General features: G+C 39.2%; 1 protein-coding gene across 1 annotated transcript; it reads left to right on the top strand.

The window, feature by feature from the left end:
• The first annotated feature begins 8,285 nt into the window (after positions 1–8,285).
• Positions 8,286–14,707, top strand: LOC126369079 (alpha-(1,3)-fucosyltransferase 7-like). Its single transcript, XM_050013370.1, has 6 exons — positions 8,286–8,341; positions 9,609–9,720; positions 11,257–11,423; positions 12,871–13,110; positions 13,712–13,963; positions 14,233–14,707. The coding sequence occupies exons 1-6, from the start codon at positions 8,286–8,288 to the stop codon at positions 14,705–14,707; spliced, it is 1,302 nt and encodes a 433-aa protein (XP_049869327.1).
• Positions 14,708–14,950: the final 243 nt, after the last annotated feature.

Here is a 14,950-nt window from a genome sequence, read left to right on the forward strand (position 1 = left end):
TCCACATTTGTATACCTCGAAGGTTCTAATATTGCCGTGAGTACCTCTTTATTAATTGGAAAAGGCTTTTGCTCAGTAGTAACTGGAGAATATTCTACACTGAGAACGAATAAAAAACATAGAACGCGTTTAACTGATTATTTACCCTTTCTAACACGACCATTATTTTGGGCAGATCACTTCTTATACGGTTCATGATATCCATTCAAGGACTTTTTAATACATCTTATATATGTGTGTATCTATTGAGGAGCTCGGTGGCGCAGCGGTAAACGCGCTCGGTCTGCGATTGTTAAAGTTAAGCAACTTTCGCAAAGGCCGGTCATAGGATGGGTAACCACAAAAAAAAACAAAGTTTTCATCTCGAGCTCCTCCGTGCTTCGGAATGCACGTTAAGCCGTTGGTCCCGGCTGCATTAGCAGTCGTTAATAACCATCAATACGCACTGGGCCCGCGTGATGGTTTAAGGCCCGATCTCCCTATCCTAGGGAATAGGGAAGGCCCGTGCCCCAGCAGTGGGGACGTTAATGGGCTGATGATGATGTGTGTATGGCTAGTACTATGTTACCTACACGGTACCTGTTAGGAGATGCCCTAAAGTCATCAAAGCACAGTCCCTCGAAATGGATCTTCATATGTTGATGGAGTTGGTTCAGAATTGCCATTCGATGTTTATCGCAGTTGGAGATCATGGCCATAGCGAGGATTCTGTGCTGCTTCCTGGGCCAGAACGGGACCAGCTGATGCAGGGCGGTTGATGCGTCGAACAGGTCTATTTCCAAAGGTTTCGGAAGAGGAACGGTTCTGCCGTAAGGCACTGGTATATCTGAGTCACTTCTGAAATTACAAAAATGACATTATTCATGTAACGACTATATACATACGTATTACAGTAATTTGTAGTCGGGACCAACGGCTTACTGTTACTGAATTCTGTTACTGAATGGTGGCCAAGGGAAAGTATGCGATATCGAGGCAGACCACCAGCCCGGTGGTCGGATAATATTGTGAGGTATTCCGGAAAGCACTGAATGAGTCTTTCTCAAGACCGGAAAGGATGGCGTGAAAGAGAGGAGGCTTATACCCAGCAGTGGGTGAATACAGGCTGAGTAGATAGATAGATAGACTTAAGTTAGTAACAAGTTTATAAGTAACTTTTAAGTAACTTAATTGGTCCTGATGAGGACCGATCACATTGGATCGCCATCGTGGTGAAAGGATCGGCCAGTCTGCGTTACCGACTAAACCGTCCCCGCCCGTATGCCGTAAGCGTGGCCAATTATTGGTCAGCAAAAATTTAGTTTCGATCGCCATCGACTCGCAAAGAAGAAGAAGAGTAATTTAATTTTTTAGAAGTAGCTTTGTATATAAGTTTTGCGCCTTTTTACTTCTGGGAACGTTCCGAAAGTGGGAACATTTCCAGGTAACATAACAAACGCGTTATATGTATAGGGAGTTAGGTACCTATACGTCATAGTCCAATTAAATCTGCCTGAATAATGAGCTATATCGGGATATTGATCTGACGCAAATTGGGTGCCAAATGTGTTCACAGGAGATTCTTCGCTGAATAGGATCCAAGTCTGGTGGCATTCGCGCCTCGTCCGTTTCGGAACATCATGATTGTCATGTAAATTGAAGATTACTGCATCAGCGATAGTTGTATCTTTCATATGGGTTGTGAATATGCAGTTTTTTACGGAACAATGCTTCAGGTAACCATTTCTTGCGCTAGAAATAGATAAAAAAGATTATTATTAAAATATAAGCAAACATGAAACAAGACAATACAAGAATCAAGACAACTCAAGAGCACTTTGATGAGAGTGGAAGAAGCGATAACCGGGTGAGAGCCTTCAGCGCTCCCCATTTGTCCGGCCAAGTAGTTAATGCCATCTGCGGCAAATCTACAATTAGTCACATCAAAAAAAAAGGAAGAAGCCGAAACTGGTTTGTCAAGATCATAGTAAGTGGAAATTCGTGGTTTCTGCCTACCCCAAATGGAAATAGGCGTGAACTTATGTATGTACTGAAAACAAACAATTGTGCAAAATCAAAAAACAAAACAAGCTCACGACTATATCCCAACGAGGTATACAGAGGTACATCCATCGCAAGATGAACTAAGTACCCATATTTCGCCGAGCTTTCTATTAGACCAACATGATAGATGGTGAGCAGTATCGCCGTCCATAACGATCGAATCAAGAGTGTTAGTGAAAACAGCACTTAAAATAAATTATAATACAAACTTACTTATTCGAAAATCGTTTCCAAAAAAGTTCTGGCTTGATAAGGACGAGAAATTCCGATTTTTTACTACGCCCTCTGTATACCCGTGGATTAACATTATGGAACATGATAGTTCCCAAATTAGACAATGTCCAGTTCTAAAACATAATGTTGAAATTAATTCAAATTCTAAAATATGCGCTAGCAGGTCAGGCTCGGGCTTAAAGTGCAAGTGCGGCACTGTTCCCCAAACGATGGAACATCTTACATCGTATCCTCCGTGCTACGAACTTTCACACAAAAATAAAAATAATACTTAATAGAAATAACAAAACAGTAAATCTTCTCGCAAATAATAAATATACACATACACATACATAAACTCACGCCCGTAATCCCAAATGGGGTGGGCAGAGCCACAAGTAATCAAAGACAACTTGCAGCCACTGTTGATACGAAACTGTTTCGATACTGTTGAAATAATAAATATAAGTAATATTATCTATACTTATAATAAATCTGTAGAGAGGTCAATTCTGTACATTAAATATATTTTCAAAATAACTATCAGGGGGTGATTAGTGATCGATACTGATGCCAAAAATGCAATCAGTAAAATTTTTGTCTGTCTGTCTGTTCCTTATAGAAACAAAAACTACTGGACTGATTTTAATGAAACTTGGTACAATTATTCTTCATACTCCTGGGCAGGTTATAGTATACTTTTCATCACGCTACAATTAATAGGAGCAGAGTAGTGAAGGGAAATTTTGGGAAAACGGGAGAAGTTACTCCATTTTTTAAGCTTCCGTCGCGTGAGCAGCCTTAATGGTTAAAGTTACATAGAAAACATGTATGACGGAAATATCTTCTAAATGTATAAAAGGAGAAACTGACTGACTGAATGACTGACATATCAACGCACAGCCTAAACGGCTAAACGTAGGCACTTGAAATTAGGAAGGGACGTAGCTTAGGTACCGTAGAAGTGCACTAAGAAAGGAATTCTCGAAATTCCCACGGGAACAGGAATTAGCGAGAAAACCCTTTTGTATAAAAATTCTAAACCGCTTAAGTTAGACGCTTGAAATTTGGCATGCAGGTACCATAGTTAGCTTAGTTGCAACTGGATATTGCAAAATTCCCACGGGAACGGGAGTTAGCGGGAAAAAACATTTGTATAATAAAATCTAAACCGCGTAAGATAGATGTTTTCAATCTAGTAGTAGGTAAATATAAATTTTAGTTGAAAAATGAAAATTGGCGGGTAAAAAAAATTTTATGAAAAAATCTAAACTGCATTAGTTAGATGCTTGAAATTTGACATGCATAATATTATATACCTTAGTGAATGCAAAGTTAAAAATTTCCCTGGGAACGGGAAGCGAGTTAGAGGCTTGAAATTTATAGCTCGCGGTAGTGGCAACCAAGAAACCTCGCGGCCGCGGCGGCGTTTGTGGGGCGGCGACAGCGGCGGCGAGGCGCGGAGGGGGGGGGGGCAGATACCCGAGTGAGCAACCGGAACGCGGCAGACGCGTGAGGGCAGACGTCGTTGATGGTCGTGTCAAATATTGAATTTTGCGGGCGAACTTTTCACTATTCTTGGATGGTTCAAATCTTTCGTAGGTAGTCTTCTGTTGACTTTTCCAGGCGGACGTTTCAAGGCGTATTTCTGTTGTAATTTTTAAATTTTGTTTAAATTTTCGAAACTGATCGTATTTTCCTGATCGTATTCGTATTTTCAAAAATATCAAACCAAATAATAAACTAATAATCTAGAAATTAATAACAATTCATTATTTAACTGAGCTACTTATACTGTAACCTCATTTAAAAATAATAAAATTAAGCATTTTTTAACCTTTCTCCCACACACACAAAGATCTTTCTTTTATAACACGCCACGCGGACGGACTCGCGGGCAAAAGCTTGTTATAAATAAGTGACATCACAGTTAGGTAAGGAGTCATTGAAAGGAAGAAAAGGCACACAAATAACAATAAAATAACTTCAAGTAACTGTCTGTCCCTCGGCAGTTTCGAAAACAAACAAATGCTAATTTAAATGTTCATCAATTATTAGATTTATCGTGTGACATAATTTCAATTCAGAATTAAGTACTTTTTTATTCTTTTGTTTTGGTTCCCGCGTGAACTAAACGACAATAAAGTACATAGTAGATGAACATGAAAATTAGCATTCGATTGTATTCGGAACGAAAATAGAAGTATTGTAAAAAGATTTGACTCACTTTACGTTTTTCAAGAAAGTTCTGTACTATTAATCCATGAAGGTATACACTTATACTATTTCTCACAGTAACTTTGGAAGCATTTACAAACGTTCTCTTTTTAAATTGAAATATAAATGAAACGTGAATTAAATAGATTATAATGTAAAGATTTAATATTTTATTTGTGAATTTCATATTTTAAAAACCCACAAATTCGCTGGTAAGTTAAATACGATTATAAGTATCTAATGATAATAATTATAATAATAAATATCTAAAGAAGTGTATTTGCTATTTTACGACAAGGAAAAATAGAACAAGGGGACAGAAACAATAAATACAATCTTGTCATTGTAAATGGAAATTACAATAACAAAATTCCAAGGTAATTTTTTTTTATTTTCATTTATCTACTCACGTGAACATGCTTCTTCTTCTATCGTGTGGGTTGTGAGGTGGAGTACCAACCTCAGCAACTCTGGTATCAGGGTTATGATTGAGCCGCCAAAGGCCCCTGACATGGCTCATATAACGATTATTCACTTATATAAATGTAAATAGTATCCGGGACCAACGGCTTAACGTGCCTTCCGAAGCACGGATCATCTTACTTTCGGACAATCAGGTGATCAGCCTGTAATGTTCTAACCAAACTTTGGATCACAAAGTGATTTTTGTGATATGTCCCCACCGGGATTCGAACCTGGGGCTTCCAGATCGTGAGTCCAACGCTCAACCACTGAACCACAGAGGCCGTACGTACGTGAACATGCTGAAGATACTTAACTCTGAAATCCATTTTTCAATATCTCATTGCGTCTCGTTCTAACAAAACGATATTCTGTATATAGCTTGTATTGCAGTAGACTCGGGGTCACGTATGAATTTAAGGAAAAGACTTCTTTAATAGAATTATTAAGTATTTTTAATTTTCCTTCGCTTAACAAATTTTATTCACATTCCAGTACGAACCACAGAGAACCAATGATCTACCCTCACTCGCGCCACCTATACTTGACATTCAATAAGTCTGTTCTTGTTGACCAAATGTTTTCATTTACAAACTTTTCATTAACCAATTAGAAAAATGTCAGAAAAATGTACGCTAACACTTGGAGGTAGCTTGTGCGACACTATAAGTTCCTATAGCTATTTCTTTCTAGATCTCTGTAGAATATACAATTAAGAAAAAAAACCAAAATGAATATGAATAATTTAAATTTAAAATTCGAATCAAAATTAAATTCCATTTACAATTCTAAAATTGAAAGGATTAAAAACTTATAGATAAAACTGGATTATAGTATCAAGACACGATTGTCGATTGTGTCAATCGATATAGATTTGGCTGACAAAGGTCTAACTAAGAGGGAGACTTCAGTCAATTTGAGTCGAAGCCAAGCTTTGTGATCACGAGGTACGAGAAAGCTAATCCATGCCTATTCAGACGAGATAGCTGTAAGCCCGTACTAGTGTGACTCACTGCTGGCGAGTGGCGAGAAGCGGGGGATTTGGGGGGGGGGGGGGTGATTCTTTAATGCGATGACGTAGTGCAAAGTGCAATGCACCGGTCGAAGATGTCAAATATCAGTTCTGGGGAGTTAACCTAGTTTTTGTATGGTTGTAGGAAACTGAGAATGTTATGTAAGGATAATGAATGGGAATTTGATTGTCTATGGTATGAAAGGAGGGTGGTTAATGAATGGGACGTAAGGCAGTTTTTAAAAAGTAAGAAAGGGGGGTCTTTGGTCCGATGTCGGTCGGGTGAGAGGATTTTGGTTTTAATATAAGATGTGTGTAAAATAAATGGAGTAAAATATATCTTGTGTTATTTATATATCCCACATCATCATCACGGTCAGCCCATTAACGTCCCCACTGCTGGGGCACGGGCCTTCCCTATGGATGGATAGGGAGATCGGGCCTTAAACCACCACGCGGGCCCAGTGCGGATTGGTGGTTATTAACGACTGCTAATGCAGCCGGGACCAACGGCCTAACGTGCCTTTCGAAGCACGGACGAGCTCGAGATGAAAACTTTGTTTTTTTGTGGTCACCCATCCTATGACCGGCCTTTGCGAAAGTTGCTTAACTTCAACAATCGCAGACCGAGCGCGTTTACCGCTGCGTCACCGAGCTGCTCAAGCGCTAAAATGTAATTTCAAAAAAAGCCTTTTAAATTACTTTTTCGTTTTTTTTTATCATAACCTTTACCCATTTATTCAATGTAGATGACGTCAACGTATGTTTACATTGTTTTTCATTTTATATATCTAGCGAAACATATTATAACATGGACTGCTATTTTAGGATATTTTGATGCTTATGTAATTTTGCCTTTTCAGTGACGATATAATTCTTGTAAAAACTGAGTTCATCTTCAAAAGGGGTTACCTACAGATTCAAAGGCTTTCACTATCAGTATTCACAGTCGTCATACTATAGAGAAAACCGTCTTGTTAGTTGTGGATCAGAGGAAAAGAAGACGTGAGAGGGCCCCGTCTCCGAAAACAGAATTCAGAAAAAACCTAGCTCGGACGCTGCTGGGGAGCGGAGTTGAGATATCATCATCATCACCATCGTTGGCCGTCGCTGCTGGCCGTCGCTGCTGGGGAGTGGAGTTGAAATATAGTCGTAAGCTTATGTTATGTTATGAGTATTTTTGCAAAATCACTTTCGGATGTGAATTTTGTTAAAAATGGTGTATGTTTCGAGGTTATGTTGAACTCAAAACACATTGTGATTTGGCAAAAATTACAAGATTTCTACTTTAAGGTCACGATATGCACTAGATATTGTTTGATTTATTGATTACATAAATCATTTCTTATTCTATCGTTTGGGTTGTGAGGTGGATTACCAACCTATTGAGCCGCCAGAGGCTCCTGACATGGCTCATGTAACGACTACTTACTTACATCAGTAAGTAGTAACTGGGACCAAAGGCTTCACGTGCCTTCCGTAGCACGGATGATCTTACTTTCGGACAATCGAGTGATCAGCCTGTAATGTCCTAACCAAACTAGGGATCACAAAGTAATTTTGTGGTATTTCCCCACCGGGATTCGAACCCGGGACTTCCGGATCGTGAGCCTAACGCGCAACCACCGGACCACGGAGGCCGTGTCTTTGTTAGTATGTATGTTTACAAAATAAAATATTATAATTTAATCATCTTACGTATCCCGTGCATAAATTCTCAGGAGGTGATTGTGTTGTGAAATCCTGTGTCTTTGTGTTTTAATGTTTATATTTACATTATTGTACTCCATTCATGAGGTAACACACAACACATAACATATCCAATTGAAAACACCATGTACATAAATAATCGAATAAAGCTTCCTCAATTTCATCAATTTATCTCAAATTGTTAACATGCCTCTCGAAAGTGTAAATTAAAAACATAAACAGACTATATACGTCCCACTGCTGGGCACAGGCTTCCCCTCAATCAACCGGAGGGGGTATGGAGCATACTCCACCTTGCATACATGAACATTAAATTTATTGGTGCAACTACCAACACTCACACACGCATACACACATTCACACCACACGCACACAAACTACATACCTACACTTTCACACTACACACTTATTTTTTATTACTTTAATACCGTAGGTCATCATCATCAGCCCATTAACGTCCCCACTGCTGGGGCACGGGCCTTCCCTAAGGATGGATAGGGAGTTCGGGCCTTAAACCATCACGCGGGCCCAGTGCGGATTGATGGTTATCAACGACTGCTAATGCAGCCGGGACCAACGGCTTAACGTGCCTTCCGTAGGTACCACTGTATAATTAGTCTATGAGTACATGGATTGGGAAGGCACTGTCTCCGAAGACACAGGTTCGCCTAGTTTGGGAGACAGGTTTTCAATGCATAATGTAAAAACTTATATCAATTAACGTTATTATTATTATTAAACAGCTCATATACGTCCCACTGCAGGGCGCAGGCCCTATAGAGTATTATTGTAATATGCATAGTTGCTTGCTTCCCAAATTGGAGAGCCCCGGTTCGAACCTCGGTACCTGACTTGCACCAAGCATCATTTATCTGTAATTTTCACTAACGCAGTGGACTATCACGTTGGTTTAACAAAAAGCTCGTTGAGGTGTGGCTACTTAGTTCATACATACATAAACTCACGCCTATTTCCCACCGGGGTAAGCAGAGACTATGGAATTCCATTTGACACACTTCTCTTGCTTCCTCCACATTCATCAATCATTTTTATACACGCACGCCGGTTCGGAATAGATCGTACTAAACCTTTTCTAAGGACATCTCCAATTTGGTCAATGTACGTTCTCCTAGGTCTTCCTCTGCTAGCCCTATCATCAACCCTCGTCTGAGAGGAGTAACAGACAGACAGTTACTGGTGCTAATAATAATTCCTGTAAATACCATCTAATTTTATTTTAAGTTACGCCGAAAAGGAAAGGCACAGGTAATTGACAAGCATAAAATTATGGAACACACGTCAATTTGAAACACAAATCTAAAACAACCGTCTAAAAATTTTACATTGGCCAATAACCCGACAGAATTAAGTTGGCAGCACACGTGAAACGGTTTTCATACCAGCGAGATACCTTTTTGATTCGCCCGGATTATTCATTAATTTACTCATTCTTCCTAAAATTAAGAGCTGTCAATCATCCGTCCCTTTCCTTTTCGGCGGATAAGAAAATGACAGGTATAACTTAAAGTAAAATTAGGTGTCTGCAGGAATCGGGGCCACTGTCGCATGTTTAGTTAGTATAGGTAAATAATAAAGTTTTTCATAAAGAACATACTTTGTTTCCTAGAGGTAGAGTTGTTGAGACGAACCTGAGAGTCGAACCAACGTGTCTTATTTCAATGTTGATTGGTGTTTAGGTGTGTTTAAGGTCATTTGAGCAGATATCGTGTCAGCTGTTATGATTCGATACTAGGTTTCTTCAAACATAACAACATCTTTAGTGGCAGTGTTCCGTCGTACAAAGTGAACGGTGCAACTTGTTACCTCGATTGTTAAAAAAAATATTTTTCACAATGATTATCGGTTACTTCGTTACCCATCGTAACTTATGGCGTTTTATAGAGTTTAATATCCTACTCTGTGTCGTTGTTATATGTATTTTTGAACATAGGAAGTTTGTCAAAAGACCAATAGCAGCGTTTACTATAAGGGACAGGACGAATTATGATAATGATTTGAAAATTCATAAAGACATTATTGACAAATTCTACGATCAACGTGTGGTAAGAGAATTATTTTTAATAATACTTACTTGTGTGTGATAATGTGACCTTTTCTAGTGACGGTGTTCTGACCCGCCAGGCGCATGATTATAAAAAGTAAGTTGTCATTTGAATGTCGTTTTGAGACGGGAGGTGTCTACAGCGCTATGCCCCAGGTTGATTGTCTATATTTTCACTACACTCATCATCGGGATAGGATAGCTAGGGATAGCATTATCCCGTTTTTCACGGGGTCTGCTTACCTAGCCTGAAGATTTGACAGGTTCGGTTTTTTACTTACTTTTTTGTTACTTGACTGCCTGTCTGACCTTCCAACCCGCGAAGGGAAAACCAGCCCAATACAGGTTAAGTCACAAAATGCATTTCTCGGGAATGTGGGTATCCTCACAATGGTTTGATGTTGTCTATATTTTTTTTACTCAAGCCTTAATATGTTAAGTGTTATGAAAGCGAAGATTAAACATTTTAGCTTCATTTACCTGCCCGCAGCTATCTCCTAAATATCACTATATATTCGGAAGAATTTCAGAGAAATATTTTCTTGTTTCATACTTTTTAGACTGTGATTTTTCCGTAGTCGGGTTTTAGTGTTTAGATAAGATATTAATTTATTGTCTAACTGTGTACAATGGGCGTTACATTTTAGAAGGTATCGACAGTGTACCCTTTACGGACGTACAACATTAGGAGGTACAATAGATCAGTAGGTAATTTAAACTTAACAATAAACTCCAAAAATAAAAAAATATTTTGCCGCAGATGGCATTAACTACTTGGCCGGACAAATGGGGAGCACTGAAGGCTCTCACCCGGTACAACGTTTAAGACAACAGGCCTGAGGGTGCCCAGTTGGGCGCGAACCTCGGCTCAGGGCGTCGTCTGAGAGGAAAAATATTTGAAAGAATTAATCGATCCTAGTGGGTCGATAGTGATAAGCGCTGAATGAGGGAAATCGTCAACCACGCCGGCGGGGTCGGTATCGGGGTCCTGAAGTGTTTGGTGTCGCGAGCTGATTGGCTGCCTCTATGGCTAGAGTAATCGGGTCGTCGGGATCTGACCGGACGCCGATACTTTTCAGTACCATCCCTAAGCGGAATGTACTCGGAAGCCGCAACTACCAGGGGATTTGGGTGGTGCGGAGCAGAATCGAAAAAACGTTCGGAAGCTAATTTGAGCCATCGGGCAATGGTTGGCAGACCTAGGTACAATAAACTCCGACACGTTCACTACGTTAAGTCGAAATACTCATGCAAGCAATAAAAACTTGTCCACTAGCCATTCCTTTAGATTTCTTTTAAATTGAGGGCCATCCATCCATGTTTTTAAACTTACTTTCATTAACATAGTCGGCTCGACCATGATAGATGACGATACAGCTCTCCACCTACTTCGTTGGTCTAATAGGATGCTAAGTGATGTGTGGGTACTTCGTTCATCTTGTGATGGATGTCCCTATGACCCCGGTGAGGATGCAGTCGTGAGCTTAGGTTATTTATTTATTTATTTATTATGTTATATTATGTTATATAATTCCAGAACTGGAAAACTTCGAATTTGGGGACAATTTTATTCAAGAATGCTGACCCAAAACTGTTCCAGCACGGGTCTAGAAGCCATAAACGCTACCTTGTATTGGTCTGGAGATATTTAGAAGAATTAAAAGAGACACAAATCTTCAACTACAGACAACTGAGTTACCATAAGTAATAATCTTTTTTTTTGCAGAGGAATAGTCAGAGGAGAAAAACATTTTTTTTTTTATTTTTAGTATACAGGGTGTTAGTGACATCGTAACGAAAACTTTGAGGGATGATTCAGGCCATGATTCTGAGTTGATATCAAGTGGAATTTTCCGTCGCAAAATTCATGATTTTTTTCAGTTATTTTTGTCACTTACACCCCGTACCAGTACATACAGGTAGCCATACAGGTATGGGTGTTAGTGACACCGTAACAAATATTGAGTGGGATGATTCAGTCCATGATTCTGAGTTAATATCAAGTGGAATTTTCAATCGCAAAAGTATAGAATTGAAGATAATTAAAAAAAAAAAAACAAAAAAAAAACATGAATTTTGCGACGGAAAATTTCACTTGATATTAACTCAGAATCATGGTCTGAATCATCCCCCTCAGTATTCGTTACGATGTCACTAACACCCTGTATTATAACATAAATAGCATACATACGTCCCACCTCACTGCTGGGCACAGGGCCCTCACTCAACCGCAGGAGGTATGGAACCTATGCCACCACGCTGCTCCAATGCGTTTCTAACATGATGGACAATTGTTATAGGCAATACGCTGATCCGCTGTCACCGTAAGGCTCATCATATCCATCTTAAGACTTGGTATCAACAGTGGCTGCAAGTTGTCTTTGTTTACTTGTGGCTCTGCCCACCCCATTAGGGATTACGGGCGTGAGTTTACGTATGTAGGTAATTTTACTTTTGAAAATTATAATAATTAATTAATAAAAAAAAATAAAAATAATAATAATAAAAATAAATAAAAATTAATTATTTTGGTATTTTTTTTTTATATTTATCGATACCATGACTAATCAAGACAGCTACCTCGGATACCGATCGATAAGGCACTTACATTATCAACAACCTTCCTCTTTATAAAAAAACCATTGAACAATAATTAAAAAAAAACCGAAATATTTTTTCTAAAATATCTTTTTTGTGGAAAACTGTTGCCTAAACTAAGTAATGTAAACCTGGGTGATACGTCAAATGCGTGCGTGTGTGCCATGCATGTTTCTATGCATGCATGCATGCGTGTGCGTGTGCGTGTTTTGTATATGATTATAACCACTTGAGGAGCTCGGTGGCGCAGCGGTAAACGCGTTCGGTCTGCGATTGTTGAAGTTAAGCAACTTTCGCAAAAGGCCGGTCATAGGATGGGTGACCACAAAAAAAAAGTTTTCATCTCGAGTTCCTCCGTGCTTCGGAAGGCACGTTAAGCCGTTGGTCCCCGCTGCATTAGCAGTCGTTAATAACCACCAATCCGCACTGGGCCCGCGTGGTGGTTTAAGGCCCGATCTCCCTATCCATCTATAGGGAAGGCCCATGCCCCAGCAGTGGGGACGTTAATGGGCTAATGATGATGATGATAACAACTTGAAATCTCACGCAACAGGGAACCCGATCTTCTGGAAGGTTGCAGTGTGAAAAATTGTAAATTTACTGGGGACGATGAAAACCTCGCTCATGCTGATGCAGTCATCTTGGACATGAAGAAAAATTCGTTTCCAATAGTGCAGAAGAAGAGTCCCAAACAGAGATGGATCTTCTATAGCGACGTGACTCCAGTCAAATTGCTTGGTCTGCACAAAATATCCGACGTGGAGAATATGTTTAACTGGACTATGACATACAGGTACTTACTTCCTTTTCTACTTAGTAGTACTGTCATACAGGATCCTTCAGATCTACATAAAACAAAGCAAAGTCTGAAAACAGGAAATGTGTGTGTTCAGCCTTGGGCGTCGTTGGCTACAAACTGGCAGCAAAAACAATCAACTTCTCTCAATAATTCAAAAAATGATAATTCAAATGAACCAACCTTAAACTTACTCACCTTCTCTTTTATTTGTTTCATAAATGTTATCCTAGGGCTCACGATCCGGAGGCCCCGGGTTCGAATCCCGGTGGGGACATATTACAAAAATCACTTTTTGATCCCTAGTTTGATATTACAGGCTGATCACCTGATTGTCCGAAAGTAAGATGATCCGTGCTTCGGAAGGCACGTTAAGCCGTTGGTCCCGGTTACTACTTACTGATGTAAGTATGTAGTCCTTACATGAGCCATATCAGGGGGCCTTTGGCGGCTCAGTAATAACCCTGACACCAGGGTTTATGAGGTTGGTATTCTACCTGACAACCCACACGATAAGAAGAAGAAGCTGTTGACAGAAGCAACTGCAACAGTCTTAAGAGACCCCTAGAGACTTTATGAATGTATTTTTATGTTCCAGGAGTGATTCTGACATTCCTATACCTTATGGAAGAACAGTACCTTTCGCACTACCAGCGGAGATCTACTTGGGTATTGCTGAAGTGGCTTTGGCAAACCTCGTGCCTGACTGGGATGAGAAGCAGTTTATCATATTGGCGTCAATTTATTTGCCCAACTGTATGATGCGGGGGGCAATGAAGATTGTAAAGGACCTCCGGAAATACATCAGCGTCGATATTCAGGGATGCATTAGTGAAGCTGAAAAAAACAGGTATATTCTAATTTTGTCTAGGTTTGTAATATTTATTACTATTTAGCAAGTAAAATTATATAGGTAAATATATCAAAGATACAGCAACATAATATTATTATAAGTACATCAATATATGTACTTTATCAAGACAGCTCATACTTATAATAGTCATTTTGGACTTTTAAAATGTTATCAGTTGTTCTTGCATTTATAAATACATTTGTTTCTTTTCTTGGGTATTATGACAACTACGATGTCCTAACTTCTTTCTCTTTATTTTTTTCTAGTTTCACCTGCACGGAGCCCGTTACTGATGATTGTAAAATTATGTCAAATTACTTATTCTACCTCGTGATTGAAGACTCGAGCTGTCGTCAGTACATAACAGAGAAATGTTTCCACTTTGGCTATGCCAAAGGCGCCATCCCGGTCATAATGGGCCCTCCGGTAAAAGATTGTGAGAAACTACTGCCCCCTAATTCATTCCTACACGTGGACAATTACAAAAGTCTTCGTGAACTAACCGACCACATGAAGCAAATAACAGAAACTTTTGAAAGTATCCTAGTGTATCATGCGTGGAGGAAGCATTTTGCTGTTATCAATGAACATGGAAAATTTGGTAGAAGTTCACCTCTATTCTGTCGCGTCTGTGAAGCATTAAACTACAATGATGGTGAAACTAATGTTTACGAAACTGAAGACTTAGAATTATTCTTTGATAAGAAACTTACATGCAAAGCAGAGTATAACGTCAGTTGATGCTTTGTGTACTTTCAATTTCATAATATTAGCTCAATTGTTTAGTCATGTAACAGTATCTAAACAAATTTTGTTCACAATGTTTCGTTTAGTATTACGATTGTTACAGCACAGCGTATTGTCTTATTATTTGGCAACAATTCAGTCATCTAAAGAAGTGGTATCATTTAACTCATACCTTAAATGAATAAAATCTAGCTCACGAGTTTGATATTTTGATAATGCATGTAAAAAATATGAAAT

The sequence above is a fragment of the Pectinophora gossypiella genome, chromosome 8 (assembly GCF_024362695.1).
Source record: "Pectinophora gossypiella chromosome 8, ilPecGoss1.1, whole genome shotgun sequence".
Lineage (NCBI taxonomy): Eukaryota > Metazoa > Arthropoda > Insecta > Lepidoptera > Gelechiidae > Pectinophora > Pectinophora gossypiella.